The sequence below is a fragment of the Salmo salar genome, chromosome ssa04, assembly GCF_905237065.1.
Source record: "Salmo salar chromosome ssa04, Ssal_v3.1, whole genome shotgun sequence".
NCBI classification, from domain to species: Eukaryota; Metazoa; Chordata; class Actinopteri; order Salmoniformes; family Salmonidae; genus Salmo; species Salmo salar.
In genome coordinates, this window is record NC_059445.1 from 64,259,239 (window position 1) to 64,287,200 (window position 27,962).

Below are 27,962 nucleotides of genomic sequence, written 5' to 3' on the forward strand. Positions count from 1 at the left end.
ATTTTAGTCTGCCACTTGCCCCATGCCTCTGTCTCTCAAATCCTAGACATGTTTTGTGTGATGAAGGGGTGTCCACAGACGTTTATGCGGAGATGTGTTGTTCACTCACCTGTACTGGACACTCCTACTGTGTTACTGGGCTCGCTGACCAGTTCCTCCATGACTGCTATGACCCGGAACTCATACCACGCCTCCTAAGTCACACACGTCAGGGAGATGAGAGTAAGACGGGGCAGAGGAAACACTGTATTTGTGTGTGTTAGTGAAACATCTGTTTAATGTTGAACTCTGTCATTCATGTTGTAGTCTGTCCCATTCTTCTTAGAGTCAATAAAAACTATTGTTTACAAAAAAGAAACCAGTTTGTTCGTTTTAGGAGGAAATCCACAAGGAAATCTACCTGTCAAAGTGGGCATGAAAATGTTTCGCATCACTAACAGTATGTTAGCGAATAAGTAAAAAGGCAGAGCAACAAATAGACAGTCCCTCGTGGTCCAATTACCTCAATAGCTTGAGTAAAAAGCGAGCTGCAGGAATGTGCTACAGTATAGGTGTAATGAGTGATAGAGAAGTGTGAGTGGGTGTTGGGAGTCATGCTAGAATAAAGTACCTGCATAGAATGTGTCTGTATCCCAAATGGCACCCTATTCCATTTATAGTGCTGATATGGTATTTAGTATCCTACTTGCGCCGTGGTCAAAAGTAGTGCACTATAAAATAAATAGGGTGCCATTTGGGATGCGTCCTGTGACTGATGGCTGAATGAGACAAAAAAACACACTAAACATTTCACGCCAGGAGCGCAATCCGACACACAACAAAGGAATATAGATTTTTTTCAACGTTGGTGGAAAAATACATTTCTATACTTTAACACATCACTCTCCCCAGAGGGTGTACTTATGTGAGACTAAGGGTGCATTCCAAATGGCATCCTAAACCCAATACAGTGCACTTCTTTTAATAAGAGCCTTGTGGGGGTATAGGGAATTTGGTACTATTTGAGAAGCATCCTAAAATGTTTTATGACTTCTTTCAGATATCAGATAGGCTTGGGCTGACAAGGAAGATAAGGTGTCCACATACATTTGGTCATGTAGTGTAGTCATAACCATAGTGTTGGATGAAGGTGTGTTAATGAGCTTGGCTGGAATTAAAGCCTGCGCCCACACCAGCCATGCGGATAACTGGCCACCCGTCATTCTGTATGAAACAGTGTTTATACAGTAAGCTACCTGAATGAGGTCTCTGGCTAGCAGCTCTGTCTCTCCAGCGGGGATGGCATCGTCCAGGACATCCCACCTTTCCCCCAGGCGGAACTCCATGACGTAGCGCTCGATTGGAGCCGTGTGGTTGGCCGGCGGGATCCACATGAGCAAGACGCCCTGCTGCGTCCGATTAGCTATGAGGCATCGTGGTGGGGTAAGCAGCACCAGTGGTTCAGGGGTACTTATAGGGAAAACTGGACGGAGAGAAAAAGGGAGAGAGAGAGAGAGACAGAGGGGGAGAGATGGAGAGTTGGAAAGAGAAAGAGAGACAGAGAGGTTAGAGCTGTATTTCAAATGCAGTAGCAGTGTAACTGCAATTGTTGGTACGAGTTCTTTAGAAAGTCGATGAGCAACTTTTAAACCACAACACATTGCTACTACAGCTGCAGCCACAACACCACTGTCTACATCACTATTAACAACAAAACCACACATCATTCAATTAATTATCATCACAACTTTTCCCTAGCTGCCATCTTGTACTTACAACACACAGTTCTGTTGTGTTCCCGCCAGGTAAGGTCACTCTTGCCTCACTCTCTTAGGTCATATACTGTAGGTCAGAGGTGAATACCGTAATACCCACCTAGTGTGTTCACAGTGACGACTTCGCTGAAGGGGCCCGTGCCCAGCTTGTTATGCGCAAGGACACTGAACTGGTAGGCCGTCTGGGGCTCCAGGCCGGGCACTACCAGCCATGTCTGGCCAGAAGGCACAGCTATAGACAGCCAATCATGTGGGCCCAGCTGCTCCCTCTTCACCCTGCAAGGTGGAGGGGGACGATAGGAGAACAGGCATGGGAGAGGGGGATGAGGGAAATACACATAGGAGTGGATATGGAGAGGGCCTAGACTTTTAGTCAATGCACGCTGTCATTTCAGTAACGGTCATTTCTATCCTGTCAGTTCTGTAAAAATATTTTGTCCGGTCAGTTCAGTAACAGGATTTCTGGAATGATATTTCAGTGACACACCATTGCAGTTGCAGTCAGTGATGTCATTGTGTCTGTATCATTTCAGTAAGATCATTTATGTTAGAACATTTCATTTACAGAATGTCATTTCACAGTATTTCAGTCAAATAATTTCACACAGTAATACAGTTGATGATGGTAAGCCCATGCTGCGCTCAACCGTGCAAATTTCCATTGAAGCTAAAGATGGACCATGCTTTAGATTCAACACCACTTTTCTGACTTTCACAGATCTCCCTGAAAAAGTCATATGGGTGAATGAGTTCTTCTACTTTCCAGTGAGTATGCATGGCATCAGTCTCCATTCGAATTGTAACATAGTGTAGTCCTAAATAGATAGCAACGTATGAGACCACTGTGGGACCGTGGGTTTATCTCACTATAAACAGGGTTCAGAAAGATAACACTTTACACCAACACGTATATCAACCTGAGGGGGGAGTCATGATCCTCGTATACGATGTAATTGTGTCATGTAATATGTAGGCATAACTCTCCCTAACAGACATGCATGTATAGCTGCATGATGGTGTACATGATAGAGGCTGGTGGTTAGGGACTGCGATAAATCACAATGTGCTTACTTTGTGCTGACTGTCAAAACGCCTCTCTGTGATTTACAGCAAATGCCATGCGCAGACGGTGTTCTCACCTCTCCCAATCCCGGGAAATCATTACGCCATCCTAGGGGGCATCTAGTGACTTTCAGGTCTTGGCCATTGTGCGTATGTTAATTGACATGATAGCTGTCGTGTGTATATTATAATGCATTCACAGTGAGGGTGTGTATATTATGATGCATTCACTGTGAGGGTGTGTATATTATGATGCATTCACTGTGAGGGTGTGTATATTATGATGCATTCACTGTGAGGGTGTGTATATTATGATGCATTCACTGTGAGGGTGTGTATATTATGATGCATTCACTATGAGGCTGTGTATATTATGATGCATTCACTGTGAGGGTGTGTATATTATGATGCATTCACTATGAGGGTGTGTATATTATGATGCATTCACTATGAGGGTGTGTATATTATGATGCATTCACTATGAGGGTGTGCATATTATGATGCATTCACTATGAGGGTGTGTATATTATGATGCATTCACTATGAGGGTGTGTATATTATGATGCATTCACTGTGAGGGTGTGTACATTATGATGCATTCACTGTGAGGGTGTGTATATTATGATGCATTCACTATGAGGCTGTGTATATTATGATGCATTCACTGTGAGGGTGTGTATATTATGATGCATTCACTATGAGGGTGTGTATATTATGATGCATTCACTATGAGGGTGTGTATATTATGATGCATTCACTATGAGGGTGTGTATATTATGATGCATTCACTATGAGGGTGTGTATATTATGATGCATTCACTGTGAGGGTGTGTACATTATGATGCATTCACTATGAGGGTGTGTATATTATGATGCATTCACTATGAGGCTGTGTATATTATGATGCATTCACTGTGAGGGTGTGTATATTATGATGCATTCACTGTGAGGGTGTGTATATTATGATGCATTCACTATGCGGCTGTGTATATTATGATGCATTCACTATGAGGGTGTGTATATTATGATGCATTCACTGTGAGGGTGTGTATATTATGATGCATTCACTATGAGGGTGTGTATATTATGATGCATTCACTGTGAGGGTGTGTATATTATGATGCATTCACTGTGAGGGTGTGTATATTATGATGCATTCACTATGAGGGTGTGTATATTATGATGCATTCACTGTGAGGGTGTGTATATTATGATGCATTCACTGTGAGGGTGTGTATATTATGATGCATTCACTGTGAGGGTGTGTATATTATGATGCATTCACTATGAGGGTGTGTATATTATGATGCATTCACTGTGAGGGTGTGTATATTATGATGCATTCACTGTGAGGGTGTGTATATTATGATGCATTCACTGTGAGGGTGTGTATATTATGATGCATTCACTATGAGGGTGTGTATATTATGATGCATTCACTGTGAGGGTGTGTATATTATGATGCATTCACTGTGAGGGTGTGTATATTATGATGCATTCACTGTGAGGGTGTGTATATTACTTCACCGTCAGTGGGTTTATTGTGCTTCGTTGGCTGTTATGGTTGTGTACATTATGCTTGTTGTCAGTGAGTATATTACCGTATGAAATGTAGCTATATAACACAATATTTTCATTGTCAGTGTGTATATCACGGTGCACTGTCTGTCAGTGTGTCCATAATGTATTGGCTGTCAGTGAGTAAATCATATGGTGGCAGTCATTGTAATAGGATATGGTGGCTAGCCTGACGGTGTGTTTGTAATGTGGTCGCGGGGGGCTGTTTGGGGGCGGTTCCATCTTTGATTGGCAAATGAGACCAGTAAAGACGTCCTTCCCAGTGAGGCTAATGAATTTTTTATTTTTGGGGGGGCAGTACTATTCAGGGTACTATGAATATTTCCTACATTTGAGTTTAAGACAATTCCGCTACATCCTGTATAAATGTTCACAAGTCAACTTAAAAAACAACAACATTTAATTGAAAAGGACTTGAGAGTGGTGTCTGGGGAAAAAGTTAGTTTTTTCACTTTATCTAAAGCCGTCTTCCAAGCACTATGGCTAGAGTGCTGATAATGATACTCAGAAATACTCAGGAGGAGATGGAACTTCTGTGTGGAACCTGTGTGTGTGTGCGTTAATGTGTAATAATGCTTTAGCATACCAAGTTTGTTTGTTATTGTTGACTGAGGCTAACCTTCAGCTCAGCGAGTTCATCTGTCATCTAAGGTAGGTGAGTGGAACTAAACCATCAGGTCGATAACAGGTCAATCACACACATGTGCCAGTACGTGAGTTCATGCATGCAAGTGTGTGTATGGGTGTCTGCGTGAGCACATAAGTGTGTACACGTTGAAGTTTGTGGCAATACACATTAAATCTTATCAGTGTGTGTGTGGATGCGAATCCGTGTGTCTGTCTTCTACAACAGTGTGTTGACTGTGTGTGTGTGTGTGTGTGTGTGTGTGTGTGTGTGTGTGTGTGTGTGTGTGTGTGTGTGTGTGTGTGTGCGTGCGTGCGTGCGTGCGTGTAAACGCATCACGGTGGAGGCCTGCCAAGCATGTTTGCTAGAGGAACCTTGGAGTGAGAAGCGTTGGTCTTAATCTCCCGACCGGCAGAAGGTAGCTTTCTGACCGTGCTGCCTGCATACTGGCACTGTCCTCCAAAATCAGCTCCCTATCTGATGCTAAAAGACACAACGCATGCGCACCCTGGTCACCCTGGTCACCCTGGTCAGATGTAGCGTACTATATGGGGAATTGGGTGCCATTTGGGATGCAGTCCAATGTCAGCCACCTGTTGCGTTACCATCACCCAGCAACCTGGCAGTCTCACACACAACCATGCTTTAACACTCTGGAGAGGAGATAGCTATATGGGGCTTGAGACTTGTTATAACGCCATAGTGACCTGACTTAAGGTGTTAAAGTGGGCCAACTAAAGAGATCCGACAGGATCGTTAGAGTCAATGACTGACTGCATCCAGAGCATAGAGCTATAAATGGGGCTTACCACCTGCTATAACCACCTAATGTCCTGACATGGGGTTAAAATTGGTTGTCTGGGCCTATGGGTCTACATACAGAATACATAGGGTTACAACCTGTTATAACAGCCTCTTCACCTGATACAGAGTTAGAATACACAATGTTATATGAGGCTGGTGTACACTGGGTTTGTGGCACATTTGTGGCCAACATTTTCCCGATCAACGCTTCAAATGAATATGAGCTGCTGTTTCTGTGAGTCCTTCACACCTGAAACATAATCAAACAAACAAACATACAAAAAACAATGATACAGCTCTTTATAGAGCATTCTATAGAGTTAAGAGCAGCAGAGGCTATAGAATAGTGATATTTGGCAGGAATATTGGAAGTGGAAGGTTGCTACTAGTTAGAGTTGCATCAGCTTTAGGGAGAGCAGGTAGGTGGAGGTCTAGCCACTAGCCGAGAGAGAGAGAGAGAGAGAGAGAGAGAGAGAGAGAGAGAGATGAGAGAGGGAGAGAGAGAGACAGAAAGAGAGAGAGAGGGTAAAGGGGGCCAGTTGGTTGGATAGCGTGGAGTCAGTGGAGGAGAAGCTCTGTTTACTCTTGCTTGGCAAAATAGAAACCCTTAAGTGATCAGCATTGTTTTGTGTGTGATCAGCTAACTCTTGAATATCTAGTATTGCAGTGTAATGAACTGACAGCTGTGTTGTTGATGACGATCGGGGCCAGATGATGTCATGAAGATTTGTGGCAGTAATTCCAGTGTGTTGTAAACAGATCCGATGGCACACCTTGCCTGCTGCTAATATAGGAAGTAAAAGACCACATTTCTAAAGGAATCAGTCATCTCACGAGTTCCCTTTCAGGCAGAAAATAAACATTCAAATAGTTTGATGATTTGATTGCAAAATAGTTCCACTAAATGTGATGCATCTCAGTACTATGGATATGTGATATTGTAAAAACCTTGTTTAATGTGAAGCACAGGCATATTAATGAACTTAAGTTACTAACCACTTAAGTTGTACAGCATTCTATTAATAAAAACTACTTGACATGGTAAGTGTCCTCAGAAGTCGGCGAGGGAGGGCGCGACGGAGCCTCCGACGAAAACATGAGATGTCTAATGACGTGCCCGTTGGCGTGGCATTAGGTCATAAGGAGGGCATGGGGGGGTGGGCATGACACAGCTTTTATAGCACATGAATATATCATTACTGTCACGTCCTGACCATAGAAAGCTGCTATTTTCTATGGGAGAGTAGGTCAGGGCGTGACAGTTTTTTTTCCGAGTTTAGATTTTCTATGTTGTTATGTTCTAGTTTTATATTTCTATGTTGGGTTTTGTTTGGGATGATCTCCAATTAGAGGCAGCTGGTCATCGTTGTCTCTAATTGGAGATCATACTTAAGTAGGTGTTTTTCCCACCTGGGTTTGTGGGAGATTGTTTTTGAGTACGTGTTTGTTAACGCTTCGTCACGGTTTGTTGTTTTTGTTTATTCAGTTTATTTTGTATGTATTGTATAGTTTCACAGTTCAATAAAATATGTGGAACGATAATCACGCTGCACTTTGGTCCGCTTCATCCTACGACAACCGTGACAATTACTTTTTTAGAGGATCACAGTACTTAAAGTGCGCGCTAATTGCGCAGTACGCTTCTCGCTAATTGTTCTCCTCGTTTCTTAATATGATACTTTATATTCACTTTTAATAACAACTCCCCCATCTAGGGATCGTAACAGTCTGATAGTTCTTCTCGCTGGTTTTTATCTGTGGTCGTTAAGTAAGGGGCAAGCCCATTTGCTGTGTGTCTGTTTGGGAGTAGGAGAACGAGCTGATGACAGTGCAGAATATCCTGCGGCAGGTCTGGTCTGGTTTGATTTGGTCAGGTCTGGATTGGTCTACGCTGGTCTGGTTTGGACTGGTCAGGTCTGGTCTGCTGTGGACTGTGAGTGATGTGGTGGTGATCTATAAGGAGCTCAGTGGATGATGATTCAGGGTCAATATTCACAAAGCATCTCAGAGTGCTGATCTAGGATCAGGTCCCCGCTGTCCATGTAAGCTTATTTATTAGAATCTGAAAGGCAAAACGAATCCTAGATCCGCACTTCTACTCTGAGACGCTTTATCAATACAGGCCCAGTAGTACTAAGTGAGCTGCTTGGTGATAATGTATACTTTTGTAGTGACACTAGGAATTGAGCATGTAGATGTTATAAGCATGATTATCTGGTGAATACCATTTGAGGAATCAATGGGTGAAAAGGATTGGTGATAAAGTCAAACTATTGTTGAAAGGGTTTCCCGGGCTATTTTTGCCCCGTTCTGAACATCGGTGTGTAGCTACAGTGCATTTCCATGACAGTCAACTGAAAATATTGGTAATTCGGTGTCTTAAATAGTTTGAATTAGGCGCTTTTGGGCTTGTCTCAATCCAAACTTATTGGAGTTGACTTGGGATGACTTGAACGGCATGTTACGCTAAGCCGTCCCCTCTCTCTCGTATTATCCCCACCCCTTCCCATCCGCTCTGGGTAACAGTTGCCCTTTTTAAAAGGCACAGGTCTAGGAACAGCCTACCCCTCCCCAAACCCGATCCTTAAAACGTGAGACTGGACTTGACTGAACTTGATATTGTCAAGGGGCAACATCCACCCCACTACCCCATCCAGCCCCCCTCTTCCCCAGCCAAGCTGAAGCAGCCTCCCCTAGGCAGAAGAGCAGCAGAAGGGGGCAGAGAGGAGCTTGGTTTCCCAGCTGCATCCCGATTCTACACCCTTTTCAAGACCTGTGCACTTCTACTCTCCCTGTCATCTACTTCAAAGCACTGTGTTGGTGTGGAAGCATTGACTGGAGTGAGAAGGGTAGAGAATCGGGACGTAGCCTTAGAGGGAAAAAAGTTTGAAGAAAGAAGAAGCAGGAAGCAAAGCATGCTGGGATGACTCACACATGGCCATACCAGACTGATAATGTCTGCTCGAAGCCGCCGTCGTAGCCAGCCTCCCATGACACGTTGGCCCAGGTGGTGGAGACCGCCGCATGGACGTTGGCCGGGGCGTGGGGGCTTGTGCCTGGGGAGGGGAGGAGTCAAGTGGAGAGTGGCGTTAGTGAGGAGGGTGGGAGAGAAAGAGAGTGAAACATGAAGCATGTGCACTTAAATCACACACACACACAAAAACACAGACACACAAGAACGCAGACACACAAAAACACACACACACACAAACAGGCAGACACACACACACACACACTTGAGTTGGCCTGGAAGGAAGTCAGCTCTTTCTGATATGTGTAGGCTTTATGTGATTGTGTAAAGACTACAGTCATGTGGATGGCCTCAGTGTGGTTGTGTAAAGACTACAGTCATGTGGTAGACCTCTGTGTGGTTGTGTAAAGACTACAGTCAGGTGGTAGACCTCTGTGTGGTTGTGTAAAGACTACAGTCAGGTGGTAGACCTCTGTGTGGTTGTGTAAAGACTACAGTCAGGTGGTAGACCTCTGAGTGGTTGTGTAAAGACTACAGTCAGGTGGTAGACCTCTGAGTGGTTGTGTAAAGACTACAGTCAGGTGGTAGACCTCTGTGTGGTTGTGTAAAGACTACAGTCAGGTGGTAGACCTCTGTTTGGTTGTGTAAAGACTACAGTCAGGTGGTAGACCTCTGTGTGGTTGTGTAAAGACTACAGTCAGGTGGTAGGCCTCTGAGTGGTTGTGTAAAGACTACAGTCAGGTGGTAGACCTCTGTTTGGTTGTGTAAAGACTACAGTCATGTGGTAGACCTCTGAGTGGTTGTGTAAAGACTACAGTCATGTGGTAGACCTCTGTGTGGTTGTGTAAAGACTACAGTCAGGTGGTAGGCCTCTGTGTGGTTGTGTAAAGACTACAGTCAGGTGGTAGACCTCTGTGTGGTTGTGTTAAGACTACAGTCAGGTGGTAGACCTCTGTGTGGTTGTGTAAAGACTACAGTCAGGTGGTAGACCTATGTGTGGTTGTGTAAAGACTACAGTCAGGTGTTAGACCTCTGTGTGGTTGTGTAAAGACTACAGTCAGGTGGTAGACCTCTGTGTGGTTGTGTAAAGACTACAGTCAGGTGGTAGACCTCTGTGTGGTTGTGTTAAGACTACAGTCAGGTGGTAGACCTCTGTGTGGTTGTGTTAAGACTACAGTCAGGTGGTAGACCTCTGTGTGGTTGTGTAAAGACTACAGTCAGGTGGTAGACCTCTGTGTGGTTGTGTAAAGACTACAGTCAGGTGGTAGACCTCTGTGTGGTTGTGTAAAGACTACAGTCAGGTGGTAGACCTCTGTGTGGTTGTGTAAAAACTACAGTCAGGTGGTAGGCCTCTGTGTGGTTGTGTAAAGACTACAGTCAGGTGGTAGACCTCTGTGTGGTTGTGTAAAGACTACAGTCAGGTGGTAGGCCTCTGTGTGGTTGTGTAAAGACTACAGTCAGGTGGTAGACCTCTGTGTGGTTGTGTAAAGACTACAGTCAGGTGGTAGGCCTCTGTGTGGTTGTGTAAAGACTACAGTCAGGTGGTAGGCCTCTGTGTGGTTGTGTTAAGACTACAGTCAGGTGGTAGACCTCTGAGTGGTTGTGTAAGTAGGCCTCTGAGTGGTTATGTAAAGACTACAGTCAGATGGTAGGCCTTTGGGTTTCGTTAGAGTGGTCTTCTATACGTGGATTTGGTGTGGTCTGGTCAAGGTATAACTGGTTCATTGAGATTAAGTGTCACTGCAACTTCTGGCATGGTGCCTAAAGAACAAGCTTAGGCCTGTGAGCCAGCTGGACCAGACGTGATCAGAGCCATACTGAGTGCGTGTGTGTGTGTGTGTGTGTGTGTGTGTGTTTGTATGTGTGTGTACGTGTGTGCGGCCAACTTCTCTACACCTCCATACAGGTGACTCTTGGCAGATCTCGGGAGATTATATCATTTCATAGTGAGACAATATCATACTGTAGCCATGTACTGTAACTACATGTAGTCTCTTGTGACTGACAAGCTAGCTAGCAGGATTGGTTATGGCTCACTAGATTATCCCTACATGACAGGTTGGCTCGGGTTTGCCCCATTCCAAGTCCACATATACTTTAATAACATCTTAAAATGGTCACCAGTGAGGTCAGATTTGAAAAATAATTAAAACCCTCTTCCCTTTCATCCTCCAATCACACATCAGCATCTGTCATAACAGGTGTGACCTCGTATGGTCGTGTCACTTCGTAATGATGCCAGATGTTAGCACCAAAACGTTTCAGCAGACAAAAGGATGTAGGGGTTGGAAGGCAGACAAATTACCCAGGAAGCAGTGGAGGCTGCTGAGGGGAGAACGGCTCATAATAATGTCTGGAACGCAGCAAACGGAATGGCATCAAACACATGGAAACCATGCGTTTAATATATTTGATACCATTCCATTTATTCCGCTCCAGCCATTACGAGCCTTTCCTCCCCAATTAAGGTACCACCAACCTCCTGTGCCAGGAAGCCTTTCTGCTGTCCAAGAAAATGGAGGAGAATGTCAGAATGTCTTATAGCAGTCTTGCTATGTTGTGTCTGCAGTAGACGATTTCAGAAATCTCTGGCCATGTTCGAACAAAAGTACAAAATATTCCCTACTAATTATACATGAAAATGTGCTGAAAGGTAAAGGAGAGGAAAGATTTGGCCATAATCTAATCACCCACAAAATACATGAAAACGTATTTCATTGGCCAATTGAACATCTTCGAATTGTGCTATTTACTGTTGCTTGACCATTGAATGCAAGAATGCTAAAGAAACAGTGGCCTGATTACCCCATCTGTATCTCTAGCACCTATACACAACAACCTCCACACAGGCAATATCAGTGGCCAGCTAACTGAAGACTGAGTGGTCTTTCTACATAGCCAGCTACAGCTAGGAACACTAAGACTGTTCCAAAAAGGCATCATTAGTAATTGGATGGCCTAGACACAACAAGTGACAGTTAATCTATCGGTTGTCTTTATTTATCAGACAAACTAGAGTTTTCAGCAGTGGAAACAATCTCTGTGTCTGCTTCCCTAATGCTGCGAGCCCAATTTGCTCATTTGTGATTTGCGGATATTGGCGCGCCACGTCGTTGACCTTGCAAATTGCTCTTTGCACATGTCCCCCAGGTGCTTTGGCTGACACGTCGAGCTTTGGAAAATTGTCAGTGGTTGACGCTTGGATGCCGCCGTCACTGCCGCTCTGCAAAGCCTTGCCTCTCTTCACTACCCTTTCAGAGCACACACGGGTCGCAATCATTAAGGCATGCAACGGAAACCATTTTAAAACGTTTTGCAACAGATTATGAAAATTTGTATTTCGGATTGGTTAACTTTGGACGTGATGTCCTAGTATTGGACTACTTCTACTAGACTAGTTATATTGTAGATTCAAATTTAACTGGATTGACTCGCCTTGGTGTTAAAAGGCCCATTGCCGCCATTTTTATCTCAATATCAAATCATTTCTGGATAACAATGAAGTACCTTACTGTAATAGTTCTCCATAAAAATAAGCCAAAAACAATTTCTCAAGCAATAGTTTTTCTAGGACTGTCTGGGAGTAGTCTGAGTGAGGGGCCTAATTGGAGGACCATAATGCGAGGGATATGTAACCTGAAAACTAGCTGTTATTGGCAGAGAGGTTTGGAACTCTCTTATTAGTCTATTTAAGTGATAATGCCTGAGAAGCCAGTGTTTGGATGATATATTGGCATGGGTGTTGCCAGGCCCGAGACGAAGTGGAGGGCCGGCAAACCGTGCCAATATATCCTCCAAACATCACTTTTATACAACGGGTTACAAACATATTCAAATAATAATTGACATATTTTCATACTATTTCATCCTTCCACAAGATATAGTCCCGACACAAATCTAGGGTTGCTACCCAAGCTGGCTGGTCGTTCGTTCTATTGGTTCGGTTGCCCGAGATACGACCCAGTCGTTCAGTCTTTTTGTTCTGTATTTATAGACACGACCCAGTCGTTCTTTCTAAATGTACCGTTGCCAGTAATTATCCCTTGCTTGCTAGCTAACCAACTACGACTAAATTACATTCACGTCAAAAATTGCAGCCAGAATAACAGCTGCATATAAGTAGCTGCATTTGCATTTGTCTAAGCGGTTTTCTAGTGACATTTATTTGGATACATCCATAACAATGAGCTAATGAGGTGCGATTTCGCCTGGCATAGAAAATGTGCTCACTTGTCAGAGGAGCTAGCCAACAACACAGCTAACACAATCACTTTAAACTACAACTGTAAAGACTGCTGGCTTCCTGCACTTCGTTTCGTTTGACCTTTTTTCAATTGACATTTCTTCGTATATATCCATAACAATTATGCCAGCTGATTCATGATTTCGACTGGCTGAGAAATGCTGCGCTGCGCTGCCTGTCTGTCCGTCTCGTCCCGACTCCCAACACGTTCATTACTATGGGACAGCTGGAGATTGAATTTGAATATTGAAACAATATTGCAAATGTCGGAGAAACAGAAAGGTTTATACAAATCTCCGCTGGTGATTTGTATAAAATGAAATGTTAGTCTAAAAGAAATGTGAGATAATGTCTAGATGTTTTTTATAGTGGCGATCAAGTTTATAAATTGGTGGGCTGGGCTGATGAGACAATGGATTGCACAGCCAAATGGAACAGATTAAATAGGCATTTTAACTTCATAGATTTTGCCGGTGGTAACATGTGGACTAGATACCGGCTGGAATGCGGTTTTAATCAATCAGCATTCAGGATTAGACCCACCCGTTGTATAATAATTTATACCGCCTGGTGATGTCACTAGGCAAGCCAAAACTCCACCCATGTAAAACCTGCTGATTGGAAGGTCCTGTGTAAATTATATTTTCAACCAGCAACTATCAGGAAATAACACTGATAACATTTTTTCACATTTTTACAGTTTTAGTTTCATCAGCTGTTGTACAATAACTGAATTATGACTGCACTGGGCCGTTAAGGTTCTTCACTTCCCCTTGCTTTCACCTGTCCAATCGTGTTAGAGCCGGGATAACTTTAAGGACTTCTTGACATTTTCAAACAGGGCCCACGTGAATGGTGATAAAGCTTGTAATTTATAAATGTCAAACTGAACTCTGTGTGTGTGTCTCAGACCTGTGTTAAAATACTACTGGGTTCAAAGACATTTGGATATTAAGTATTTGGATATTTTTTATTTGAAAAACCAAGCAGTTGAATATTGGAATGTATTTGTAAATACACTTGAAAAATATTTGAAAATACTCAAATACACAGTATACTGTATATAAAATATTTAAATACTCCCATGCATTTGAACCAGGTATGTTTGGTATTTGAAATCATGTATTTTGAAATAAGTATTTGAAAATACTTTCAAATAGTAGGCTATTTATAGGAAAGTATTCAAAAATACTTAAAAATACTTCCAATAGAAGTAGTTGATTCGGGCCACAAGATTTTAAAATAAATATTTTAATAAGAAATAATCAAATCTGCACGTATTTGAACCCAGGTCTGATGTGTTTGTATGTGTGTGCCTATGCCTGTTCCTGTGTGCGGCAGAGTGGCTCATACCAATAACTAGGAGGTGCGTGCTGGCAGTGATGCTCGTGGCGACGTTGGTGGCCACACACTCCCACTCCCCGTGGTCCTCCTTGCTTAGGGACTTGAACTGTAAGCTGCCTGAGGGGAGGACATTGTGCTTGCTTTTGCTGGGCTTCCATACCTAAAAAGAGAGAGAAGAAGAAGGTTGAGTCACACATCTCACAGAACAGCACATATTGTACTGGTCCTGGCAAGAAAGGACATTATCGTCCACCCACATAGCTTCCAGACAGACAGTAGATTAGTAGACAGACACATAGAAAGACAGACTGACAGAGAACAGAAGACTGATAGAAAAAAAGGAAGACAGACAAAAAGGAAGACAGACAAACAGTGACACAGACAGACAGACAGACAGACAGACAGACAGACAGACAGACAGACAGACAGACAGACAGACAGTAATATGGTAGTAATATGGTAGTAATATGGTAGTAATAACCACCCGTTATCATAACTCAATAATGGTCACCTAACATCAAATGGGGAATTAGTGGCACCGAGTAGCTTTGTTACCATTAAATCTCAATCCCAAATATATTGTGTGAGTGTACAGCAACGTGCTACCCAATACCCATAACTTTAGAGTGAAAGGATAGAGAAGAGGAGCTGTAGCTCTGTCCTATTATAAAGTAATAGCCTGTTAGACCAGGTGGGGGTTGTTTACCTTCCTCCATGTGATGTTGGGATAGGGAAATTCTCCCTCAGCTGCACAGGGGATGACCAGTTCTCTCCCAGCCTCCTGCCTGTACTCCCCTCCGGGAACAATCGAGAACTTGGGGGGATCCTGCCCAGAGAAAGTGTGAGATTAGGCCTGAGCCTGGGTGTAGTCGCTAGGCTAACTTGCAGCATGCTAGTCTTCTTAACATGAATGGGAATTGCTACACTAACTAGCACAGTTAGCATTAATGTAGGCTAACTCGCAGCATGCTAGTCTTCCCATAGAAAATGCATAATCACTGCTATGCTAACTAGTATGCTACACTAATTAGCGTTAGCATCAGCCTGCATACCTTTAGCACCAGGGGAGTGGGATCGGACCAACCCTCAGAGCCCAGGGCGTTGTAAGGCATGCAGGTGTAGGTGCCCAGAGAGTCATCTGTCACCTCAGTCACACGGATGCTCCCGTCCTCCATTTGGCTCCAACCAGGGTACTGAGGGAACAAAGAGGGGCTAACACTATGAAATCGCAATGTTTGTATGGCTGAGCTCACCAGTGGCACATCACTATCCCATCATCCTGCAAAGAGGAGCTGAGGAGACTGTGGCTGCCCGATGGAATAGGAAGTGAGAGGTACGCTCGGTCCCCCCATTGTTCTCAATAGTTAAAAGTTCTGTATCAAAGGGGACTGAAGGCAAGGTCAAGAAGTAGTGAAAGGAAACAGCAAAGCAACAGCTAGATTTTGTCTAGGATATATACAACAATTTATCCACCCCTAGAAGCCTGAAACTAGGAAACTTAGTCACTAGTTTAATGCACATGTGAAGTGTAGAAATTACCCACTAAAGTAGCCCTGCAGTTATCTCAGTTCATCACCTTTGTTGCAGTTCAAAGCTTGAGGGGATTTCCCAGTCTGCCATCCCCAAGCCGGGTAGATGTTGCCCTTCTAGGCACTGTCAGCTTACCCCTTAGCCCTAAACTTAACCATTAGGGGAAAACACAAAACTGACTTTAGATCAGTGTCTTCACCCTACTTAAGTGGGCTGCATTCAGTTATCTCAGAAACCCAGAACTAAAATATTCTGTAATTGCCTCAGATGCCCGATGAAGTTCTTGGGGGAGATCGATGTATGAGAAAAGATACTAATGAGACTAGCACATTCTCCACCCCTCTAAATAGAGGTTTTGGGAACGTCTACAGCCCAAATGTCCCCTCTTCCGAAATTCAAAATCGTAATTTGTCCAAATTGTTAGTGACGGAAAATCAGTCTGTTGACAGACACTACGATGAAATACCATCCTATGCGTCTGTCCACAAGTGATTATGTATTCAGTGATGTCAAACCTTCTGAACATTACAGATAGAAATAGAACTGACACCATCCCCTATCCTACCTAACAGATAAACATATTGGTTCTAGACAATACATTTGTCTCTGAACGTTTTGGCTCAAATTCATTAGTAACCAAACGCAAGGAAAGCTACTGAAACAGAGAGGGACTTTTTTTACCCATTGAAAAACATTTTGCTCCTGTGTGCTCTAATGAATACAACCCTCGACTCACCTTCTCTATCCGGAGAGGGTTGCCATCTTTAGTCCACTTGACCAGCGTAGCGGGCGGGTTGGCGTCCACCGGGCAGCGGATGAAGCCGGGCAGGCCGATGGCCACGTAGATGGCAGGTGGCATGTCTTTGACACGGGCAGGGTCTGGGGCGAGAAATGCTTTTATTGGACATAGGAGAGATGGTGGGAAAAGTAGAGAGTTTGTCACAAAGGCAGTGGGCTGGATTGGAACCCACGATGACACGGGCAAACATACAATGGTGTAGGCAGTGGCACTAACCGCTAGCTAGACCATCCAGGTCACAAGATAAATATCATACTAAAACATTATCTTTATAGTAGAGTAACATTGATAGTGATTATGGGACCAGTACTTCAGCAGGAGCCAGGGGAAATAACACGGGCTGTCGTAACATGATAAACTGTGTGCTTCTGTAGCAGCTGGTCTGAGAGCAGTAGCTGTTCATGTGGAGGTTGTGTGTGTGTTTAGAGTGGATGGGTAAACACTGACTAGTGAACAGGGAAATACGTTTTTGGTATGTCAATTAATTTCACAAGGAAGGAGAATCTGAGACAGTCACATATGTAGAATGGAATCAACGTGTGGATTAAAATGAGTTTAGAGAAGGCTGTCCTCTTTAGTATTCAGACAGAGGCTTCCATGGCTGAGGCAGTCTGTCTGGAGTCACGGCTAATTTAACTTTATCCGGCAACAAGGATAGACGACAGGAAAGAGGAGTTGGAACTGAAAGTCAATACACCAGCTTTTAACTTTGAACAACCCCGGAAGCAGGAGAATAGTAGGGGTGCTTAGCAAAATTATGTCAAAGTGGGCCGTTTCAAAGAACCATATACCCTATATTTTTACACTCTGGTGGCTGTGTAAGCAGGTCAGCTCAATCCAACTTGTTTTGGCTTGGCCCAGTTCAGCTCAGGTGTGTGAAATGCCCTATATAGTGACAGATTCACCACAACACCCCTTACATTACACAACGGCACAAACCAGGTTTCCACTAGATAGCACAAAGTCAAAATTGCTTGATCGTAAAAATTCACTAAAACAAAAATGACATTTTTGGTCTTAATTGAAGGTTAGGCATACGGTTAGCAGTGTGGTTAAGATTAGGGTTAGGTTTAATATCAAGTTTTAAGAAGATACATTGCAGAAATGGCCGGGGTTTATGACTTTGTGGCTGTGGTAACTAGTGACAACCCACAAACCAAAAAACTCGTCTGCACTTCCCATTCTTTCCCTCCGTGTTATCTAACCTTTTACCGGACAAGTCTCAGGCTGTGTTGGTTCTGTTGGATAATATCTGTGGCCTAATGGCAGATTCAGACATTGTCATCTGCTCAAAGCCCTGTACATGTGGCCACAAAGCCACGCTCCACAAAGAGCTAATGGATATCTGTCCGACGGCCGGAACAGCTCAGAAAGGAGCGGTTTAGAAAGAAAACATAATGCTTGGCGAGGTGCCACAGTCTATTTATAGGAAAGATGAAGGGGGTAGTGCCACTCTCGATACAGCTAGCATACACACCCTCACACTTATCTAACATGCACATATCCACACATGTATTTATCTCTCTCTCTCTCACTCACTCACTCACTCACTCACTCACTCACTCACTCACTCACTCACTCACTCACTCACTCACTCACTCACTCACTCACTCACTCACTCACTCACTCACTCACTCACTCACTCACTCACTCACAGCCTGTAATCTTGTCGTAGTGCTGCAGTGCCATCAGTGGTCTAGTGGGGCCGCTATCGCCCACGCTGCCTGCTTCCCTGCTGCCTGCCTGCCTGCCTGGCGTCTGGAGCTGACGTCACTGCAGAGGAGAGGGTTTCCACAGAGGATGATGTCACCTCTCCCCCTCCTCCTTCTCTCTTTCACTCTCCCTTTCCCTCGCTTTCGCTCGTCCTGTCACACGCACGCAGCACCGAAACAGCAGGTCACGGTGGACAAATTTGGTCTGCGTGTGTGTATGGCGTGTGTTGTGGCATGTGTGAGTGTGAGCATTAGAGTGTGTGTGTTTGTATGTGTGTGTGAGTGTGTGTGGCTGCCTCCATGGTACTGCTCTCCTGGGGCAGGTATAGAAGCATGGCAGCATGCAGCCCAACCATCCCCCCAAAGAGAGGGCACAGAGATGGGGGGTACAGCTAAGAGAGGGGGAAGAAAAGAAAGGAAGACAAGGAGGGAGAAGAGAGAGAATAGGAGCGATAGAAGGAGAGAGAGAGAAAGATTAGGTTGACAATGTGGATTCACAGAGGTAGGAATTGATGAGAGGAGAAACAGAAAGAGAGATGGAGAGAATATTTGTATTTTTATTCCCAGCCCCTGTCCCCGCAGGAAGCTGCAGATTCCTCTTGCTAGGCCATCATTGTAAATAAGAATTTGTTCTTAATTGACTTGCCTAGTTAAATAAAGGTTCAATTAAAAAAATAGACAGCGAGAGAGAGAGAGAGATTAAGAGATGGAGAGAGAAAGCATATCCTGGTAGTTCAGTCTATCGACATCCTACCACCCTAAAAACCCTGGAGATACAGTAGTTATCACATTATACCACTACTACTCAGCTCCAACTCTCAACAAAGACCTCAGTGGCAGCCGAGCAGACAAGAATATCATCCAAAGTCTAAAAATAGAACAGCGCTAGATAGCTATTTGCATCCTGGCTCTAGCAGTGACTTGCTTTGGGGAAAGTAGTGGTCACTACTTGAGAGAAAAAAGCTCCCTCTATCTCTGTGTCAAAAAAGTGTCTGGTCTCTGAAAGCAATGATGTAATGCTCCCTCCCTCCCTCATGACTGGTGCTGCTTTCTCCTGCTTGGGCCCTGAGAATAAAAAAAAATCTAATTTAGAGCCGTGGAGGAGGAGATAGAGCGGGGGAATGCAAAATGTCTGTTGCCTTGGCTACCCAGACAAGTCACTACCCACCGAGCGGGGCCACATCTCTGTGGTGGATGGGTATTACCGGTGCGAAACATTCATCCTCGACTCCATTCATTTAGATTACAATACATCTGATTTACCTCGGGGGAATGACAGGGCTGGAGTTTTTGAATGTCACGACTCATGAGTGAAAGGCGGGTTGCGTGTAATATTGATTAATTCTGATCAAACACAAAGCCTGTGTGACTGAAAATGAAAGAAAGAGAGCATTTCATGCGAGGAGAACATTGGTGAAAGTGATTTGAATGACTTTGAAGAAGAGTGACTTCAAGGTCACTGTTTCAATTCTAACCCGTAGGACTCTCGGGAATGGTGTGTGTGTGTGTTTGGGTTTAGAGACACAGTGTGTGTAGTGGTTGAATGGGATCACGGTTAGGGCTAATATGCCCACTTGGCATATGGGGTAGGGGGTCCGAAATTGGCTCGGAGACCACACACCAGTGTAACCTCCAATTAATCTCAATTACACAGTGCAGTGGATAGAGAGAGAGAGGTTCTATTTAACTAAGTCTATACCAGGGTTCCCCAACTGGTGACATGATTTTATATAAATAAATCAATTGTTTGAGTGATTTTTATTTTGGAAATCTGTTCCAAAGTATTCCCACACATAATAGAGAGATATATGTGATCTTATATAAATGAAAGCTAGGTTTGAAATTATTATGTTTTTGTCAAATATTCTATCTGTTTGGGCTTCTTGTGGTCAATTTGCAGTCTAGAATTATTTGTAATTATGTTCAGGCCCCCTGACCATCCGCTCAAGAAAAACAATCAGCCTGCGGCTGAATCTAGTTGATGATCCCTGGTGCATACCATAGCCAGATATCGTGCCATATTTCCTGTAAAGCTTTATCGTCCATTAAATGTACATACAGTAATATGGAAACGGATCTTTGGCTTGTGATTCATAGGGTGGTTAGGTAGTATAACACTCATTAAGTAGAGAACAGCATCAGCAGGACTGAGTGTACACAGTTGCAGTGGGACTACTCAATAGCACAGCTGCAGGTTCAAGTTGCTCTTATAAGCACAGATCTAGGATCAGTCAATCAATGTCCTAAGTGCGGCTGATGAGTAGAATTAGAATTGTTAGAGTAGGATGGATCTTGCTGTAGTGTACACCCAGTAGCTCTGTGTGCTCTGATGAACACGACCCATATTTGGACAAGCGCAGGGCGGCAGGTAGCCACGAGGTTAGAGTGTTGTGCCATAACCGAAAGGTTGCTGGTTCGAATACCGTAACCGACAAGGTGAACAATCAGTAGCTGTGCCCTTGAGCAAAGCACTTAACACTAATTTCTCCAGGGCTGCTCTACAATGGTGACCCTGGCCGTGACCCCACTCCCTGCGCGTGTCTCAGAGGGATATGCAAGAAAAACATGTGTGACAGGACAAATTATTATTATGATAAGGGTTAGGGGGAATGGGTTGACTGTAGAGGATAGGGCGAGACACTCACATTGCACTGTGAGCTGGGCGGAGGCGGATGGGGGCCGGCCCAGGCTGTTGCTGGGGCTGCAGGTGAATCTCCCAGCATCCTCTGGCTTCACACTGCCAATGATGAGCGAGCCGTCCACCAGAATACTGACCCTGTCCCTCAGGCCACTGCAGAGAGGGAGGGAGGAAGATAGGGAGGGAAGAGCATCAAAGTAGCGTCTATAACCACATCATTGACTCAATGGGTCAAATCTTAACTTCCACAACACGTATTTTTACCTATTCGTGCATTAATGTCAATGGGAAACTTAAAGTTCAAATTCAACTTAAGTGGAAGTTAGGATTTGCCCCAATGACACAGACATATGTGTGACTTTGAAAAATAATGCTGAATATTGGTGCTGAAGTAAGCCGCGTCCTCAGAGCATCCTCAAAGCATGTGCAGCTGGCTGGAGTGTTTACAGACATATTCAATCTCTCCATATCCCAGTCTGTTGTCCCCAATCTTTTCAAGATGTCCACCCTTGTTCCTGTACCCAAGAAAGTGAAGGTAACTGAACTAAATTACTATTGACCCGTAGCACTCACTTCTGTCACCCTGAAGTGCTCTGAGATGCTAGTTAACGACCATATCACGTCCACCTTACTTGACAACCTAGACCCACTACAATTCGCATACCGCCCCAACAGATCCAAGGATGATGCAATCGCCATTGCACTGCACACGACCCTATCCCACCTGGACAAGAGAAAGACCTATTTAAGAATGCTGTTCATAGAGTACAGCTCAGCCTTGAACACCATAGTGCCCTCCAAGCTCATCACTAACCTCAGGGCCCTGGGTCTGAATCCCGCTCTGTGAAACTGGGTCCTGGACTCCCTGATGGGCCAACCTCAGGTGGTGAAGGTAGGCAACAACACCTCCGCCACGCTGATCCTTAACACTGGGGCCCCACAAGGGGTGCGGGCTCAGCCCCCTTTTGTACTCACTGTTCACCCATGACTGCGTGGCCACCCACGTCTGGAACTCATTTGCTGATGACACAACAGTGGTAGGCCTGATTATAAACAATGACGAGACAACCTACAGGGAGGAGATGATAGTCCTGGCAGAGTGGTGCCAGGAAAATAACCTCTCCCCCAACATCAACAAAACGAAGGAGCTGATTGTGGACTAAAGGAGACAGCAGAAAAAGCACGCCCACATCCACATTGACAGGGCCGCAGCAGAAAGGGTCAAAAGGTTCAAGTTCCTCATCGTGCACATCACTGAAGACCTGAAATGGTCCCTTCACACAGAAAGTGTGGTGAAGAATGTGCAGCAGCGCCTCTTCAATCTCAGGAGGCTGAAGAATTTGGTTGGCCCCTAAGACCCTCACGAACCTCTACAAACGCACCACTGAGAGCATCCTGACGAGATGTATCACCGCCTGGTACGGCAATTGCACCGTCCGCAACCGCAGGGGCACACTGCCTGTCCTCCAGGACATCTACAGCACCCGGTGTCACAAGAAGGCCAAGAATATCATCAAGGACCTCAGCCACCTGAGCAAGGGCCTGTTCACCCCACTACCATCTAGAAGGAGGAGATAGTACAGGTAGGTCAATAAAAGCTGGGACAGAGAGACTAATAAACAGCTTCTATCTCCAGGCCATCAGACTGTTAAACATTCACCACTAGCTGGCCTTCGCCCAATACCCTGCCCTGAACCATAATCACTGTTACTAGCTGGTTACCACCCACCATTAAAGTGAACACTGGTCACTTTAATAATGTTTACATACGGTTTTACTTGCGTTATATGTATATACTGTATTCTAGTCATGGCTCATCCTATACAAGTACTACACCTTTTCAATGCCATACTGTCTATACACACCATTATATACAGTGCATTCGGAAAGTATTCAGACCCCTTCACTTTTACCAAATGTTGTTACGTTACAGCCTTATTCTAAAATTGATTAAATAGTTTTTTTCCTCATCAATCAACACACAAATACCCCATAATTATAAACCAAAAACAGGTTTTTGGAAATTGTTTTAAATTTATTACAAATAAAAAACTGAAATAATACATTTACATAGGCATTCAGACCCTTTACTCAGTATTTTGTTGAAGCACCTTTGGCAGCGATTACAGCCTCAAGTCTTCTTGTGTATGACGCTACAAGCTTGGCACATCTGGGTTCTGAGTTTCTCCCATTCTTCTTTGCAGATCCTTTCAAGCGCTGTCAGGTTGGATGGGGAGCGTTGCTGCGCAGCTATTTTCAGGTCTCTCCAGAGACCGATCAAGTGCACAAGGCTACATGTGTGCAAAAATAATGTTGACTGAGTAAAAAATGTAATAATTCCCCCTCACTCACATACAAGTGTTACTGTCAAGTTCAACACAACAAAAGCAATATATTTGGGCTACACTGCACATTATTACATTGTACACTTTCTGCCTGTGGACATCTGTTCTATAATGTGCCAGCAGAGCATGATACCCTTTGTTGGCATAATTGATCTCTTTCAGGCAGAGAGTACACCTGGCATACCCATGTTTATCCACTGTATTGAAAAAGTGAGAAATAGGGAAAGTGTGTGGTTTCCTTTCATCTCTATAGTGGCATCCAGTTTAAGCCAGGCCCATCTTCAGCTACACTTAGCTGTTTAACAAGTGTTGGATTCGGGGTAAACTTTGAACATTGTTATACGCAAAAGCATAGTATATAAAGGTTGGAAGAGACTGGTTTATATGTCAGAGGTTAATGGTTCTCTGTAGAAAGACAGATGGCTTTGGAATGTGTTGGGTGGATGGGAGGAGGTCACAGGATTGCTATAGGGGAAGAGGATGGACATCTGTGGATTAGGCGAAGGAGGGGTTGAGGTCAGGTCAGATCCCCTGAAGGGTGAAATTATGGTTTATTATCCTATTACCCTCTCCCTGTCGAACCTTAAGATGTAAGGATTGGAGAGAAGGAGGAGTGCCTGAAGTGGAGTATATATACTTGTAGTGGTGGAAACATGTCTGTCTGAATACAGCTATGTCGACCCTTTGGGAAGAATTAAACTTGGTTAAGCTTTTCTAGTGTCCATGAGTTATTTACTCTGAAAAATTTGAACCTAACACAAGCAACGCCTCATTCTCACCTAATTCTCTCATTCTGAAAATTAACCACATAACTTACTGTACTGTAGAGGGAAAACATTAGTTCACAGATAGTAGTGAATTTGTTAGCTAGTTAACTAGTTAGGGAAACTAGTTAACTAGTTAACATTTCACACAGATTGCCAGGGTCCAGTAAGCAACTAATGCGTTATAACTTCAGGAACGGCAAGGAGTCATATAACGTTACCAGTTAACACTATAGCGAATTGGTTAGGTTACTAACGTTAGCGCATCTCATGTTGTAACGTTAGCCAGCTGACTTTATTAGCCAGATAATTTTCACACCATAAACTCAATTATTTGATCAGTTCAGTTGCTCAACATTTCTCTGGCAAGCTATAACGGATAATTCGATCCAGCTAGCAAGATACTTAAGAATGCTAACAATACTTGTTCCACAACACTTTCTCCCTCACCTCAAACTTTCCAAATTCCAGTTACAGCTCATGAAGTAAGCTTCATCAACTTGTCACCCCTGTTTCCGTGGTCAGGCTTCTCACCTACCTTTTCATTATCGTTCAGGGGACGCGCTGCTGTAAATTAACTGGCAAACTGCCTTTCCAAGCCTCTTTCAAGAGTGCGCGCTGATGCTGTAACTTGAAAATTGGTTGTCTTTTCTCTCTTCAGTCATATGCTGCTTTCTGTTGTTATGTGAATGATTGGCAGAGCCTTGGATACAGCCAGTATTGCTCCAAATGTGCATCACTCGTTCGCATAAGGCCAGTAGTCATCCAAAGCCCCCCCTCGCCCAAATATTTCTCATCGGATCTACAGGAATCATGTAGGTCACCTATTTTGGATTCAAAACGGAGAATTTCGCCAAAGGTGACTAGTTTGCATCCCTGATAAAGGCCTGATTGGTGGAGTGCTGCAGAGATGATTGTCCTTCTGGAAGGTTCTCCCATCTTCACAGAGGAACTCACCTCCCTGACCAAGGCCTTTCCCCGGATTGTTCAGTTAGGCAAGGGCGGCCAGCTCTAGGAAGAGTCTTGGTGGTTCCAAACTTTTTCCATTTAAGAATGATGGAGGCCACTGTGTTCTTAGGGACCTTCAATGTTGCAGACATTTTTTGGTACCCTTCCCCAGATCTGTGCCTCTACACAATCCTGTCTCGGAGCTCTAAATCAAATCAAATTGTATTGGTCACATACACATGGTTAGCAGATGTTAATGCAAGTGTAGCGAAATGCTTGTGCTTCTAGTTCCGACAGTGCAGTAATATCTAACAAGTAATCTAACAAATTCACAATGACTACCTTATAAACACAAATGTAAAGGGATGAAAAAGAATATGCACATATAAATATATGGATGAGTGATGGCCATGCGGCATAGGCAAGATGCAGTAGATGGTATAGAATACAGTATATACAGTTGAAGTCAGAAGTTTACATACACCTTAGCCAAATACATTTAAACTCAGTTTTTCACAATTCTTGACATTTAATCCTAGTAAAAATTCCCTGTTTTAGGTCAGTTAGGATCACCACTTTATTTTAAGAATGTGAATTGTCAGAATAATAGTAGAGAGAATGATTTATTTCAGCATTTATTTCTTTCATCACAATCCCAGTGGGTCAGAAGTTTACATAAACTCAACTAGTATTTGGTAGCATTGCCTTTAAATTGTTTAACTTGGGTCAAACGTTTCTGGTAGCCTTCCACAAGTTTCCCACAATAAGTTGGGTGAATTTTGGCCCATTCCTCCTGACAGAGCTGGTGTAACTGAGTCAGGTTTGTAGGCCTCCTTGCTCGCACACGCTTTTTCAGTTCTGCCCACAAATCTTCTATGGGATTGAGGTCAGGGCTTTGTGATGGCCACTCCAATACCTTGACTTTGTTGTCCTTAAGCCATTTTGCCACAAGTTTGGAAGTATGCTTGGGGTCATTGTCAATTTTGAAGACCCATTTGCGATCAAGCTTTAACTTCCTGATTGATGTCTTGAGATGTTGCTTCAATAAATACACATCATTTTCCTCCTCATGATGCCATCTATTTTGTGAAGTGCACCAGTCCCCCTTGCAGCAAAGCACCCCCACAACATGATGCTGCCACCCCCGTGTTTCACGGTTGGGATGGTGTTCTTTGGCTTGCAAGCTTCCTCCTTTTTCCTCCAAACATAACGATGGTCATTATGGCCAAACAGTTCTATTTTTGTTTCATCAGACCAGAGGACATTTCTCCAAAAAGTACGATCTTTGTCCCCATGTGCAGTTGCAAACCGAAGTCTGGCTTTTTTTATGGCGGTTTTGGAGCAGTGGCTTCTTCTGTGCTGAGCGGCCTTTCAGGTTATGTCGATATAGGACTCGTTTTACTGTGGATATAGATACTTTTGTATCTGTTTCCTCCAGCATCTTCACAAGGTCCTTTGCTGTTGTTCTGGGATTGATTTGCACTTTTCGCACCAAAGTACATTCATCTCTAGGAGACAGAACGCGTCTCCTTCCTGAGCGGTATGATAGCTGCGTGGTCCCATGGTGTTTATACTTGCGTACTATTCTTTGTACAGATGAAAGTGGACCTTCAGGAGTTTGGAAATTGCTCCCAAGGATGTATCAGACTTGTGAAGGTCTACAAATGTTTTTCTGAGGTCTTGGCTGATTTCTTTAGATTTTCCCATGATGTCAAGCAAGGAGGCACTGAGTTTGAAGGTAGGCCTTGAAATACATTCACAGGTACACCTCCAATTGACTCAAATGATGTCAATTAGCCTATCAGAAGCTTCTAAAGCCATGACATCATTTTCTGGAATTTTCCAAGCTGTTTAAAGGCACAGTCAACTTAGTGTATGTAAACTTCAGACCCACTGGAATTGTGAAACAGTGAATTATAAGTGAAATAATCTGTCTTTAAACAATTGTTGGAAAAATGACTTGCGCCATGCACAAAGTAGATGTCCTAACCGACTTGTCAAAACTATAGTTTGTTAACAAGAAATTTGTGGAGTGGTTGAAAAACAAGTTTTAATGACTCCAACCTAAGTGTATGTAAACTTCCGACTGTATAAATATATATACTGCTCAAAAAAATAAAGGGAACACTTATACAACACAATGTAACTCCAAGTCAATCACACTTCTGTGAAATCAAACTGTCCACTTAGGAAGCAACACTGATTGACAATACATTTCACATGCTGTTGTGCAAATGGAATAGACAACAGGTGGAAATTATAGGCAATTAGCAAGACACCCCCAATAAAGGAGTGGTTCTCTAGGTGGGGACCACAGACCACTTCTCAGTTCCTATGCTTCCTGGCTGATGTTTTGGTCACTTTTGAATGCTGGCGGTGCTTTCACTCTAGTGGTAGCATGAGACGGAGTCTACAACCCACACAAGTGGCTCAGGTAGTGCAGCTCATCCAGGATGGCACATCAATGCGAGCTGTGGCAAGAAGGTTTGCTGTGTCTGTCAGCGTAGTGTCCAGAGCATGGAGGCGCTACCAGGAGACAGGCCAGTACATCAGGAGACGTGGAGGAGGCCGTAGGAGGGCAACAACCCAGCAGCAGGACCGCTACCTCCGCCTTTGTGCAAGGAGGAGCAGGAGAAGCACTGCCAGAGCCCTGCAAAATGACCTCCAGCAGGCCACAAATGTGCATGTGTCTGTTCAAACGGTCAGAAACAGACTCCATGAGGGTGGTATGAGGGCCCGACGTCCACAGGTGGGGGTTGTGCTTACAGCCCAACACCGTGCAGAACGTTTGGAATTTGCCAGAGAACACCAAGTTTGGCAAATTCGCCACTGGCGCCCTGTGCTC

At 44.0% G+C, this 27,962-nt stretch overlaps 1 protein-coding gene across 4 annotated transcripts in view; it reads right to left on the bottom strand.

The window, feature by feature from the left end:
- Nucleotides 1–27,962, bottom strand: part of LOC106603676 (protein turtle homolog B) — a 189,031-nt gene that overhangs the window by 38,749 nt on the left and 122,320 nt on the right. For 2 of the 4 annotated variants that reach the window (XM_014197638.2, XM_014197640.2), the window contains exons 7-15: nt 21,068–21,213; nt 16,648–16,790; nt 15,434–15,574; nt 15,088–15,207; nt 14,391–14,541; nt 8,768–8,879; nt 1,855–2,030; nt 1,236–1,462; nt 110–194 (exon numbers count right to left, since the gene is read on the bottom strand). In XM_014197638.2, coding sequence (XP_014053113.1) covers nt 110–194; nt 1,236–1,462; nt 1,855–2,030; nt 8,768–8,879; nt 14,391–14,541; nt 15,088–15,207; nt 15,434–15,574; nt 16,648–16,790; nt 21,068–21,213 — 1,301 coding nt within the window. Of the gene's footprint in view, nt 1–109; nt 195–1,235; nt 1,463–1,854; nt 2,031–8,755; nt 8,880–14,390; nt 14,542–15,087; nt 15,208–15,433; nt 15,575–16,647; nt 16,791–21,067; nt 21,214–27,962 lie in introns of all 4 variants that reach the window. The other 2 variants (XM_014197639.2, XM_014197637.2) reach the window with 1 other exon arrangement.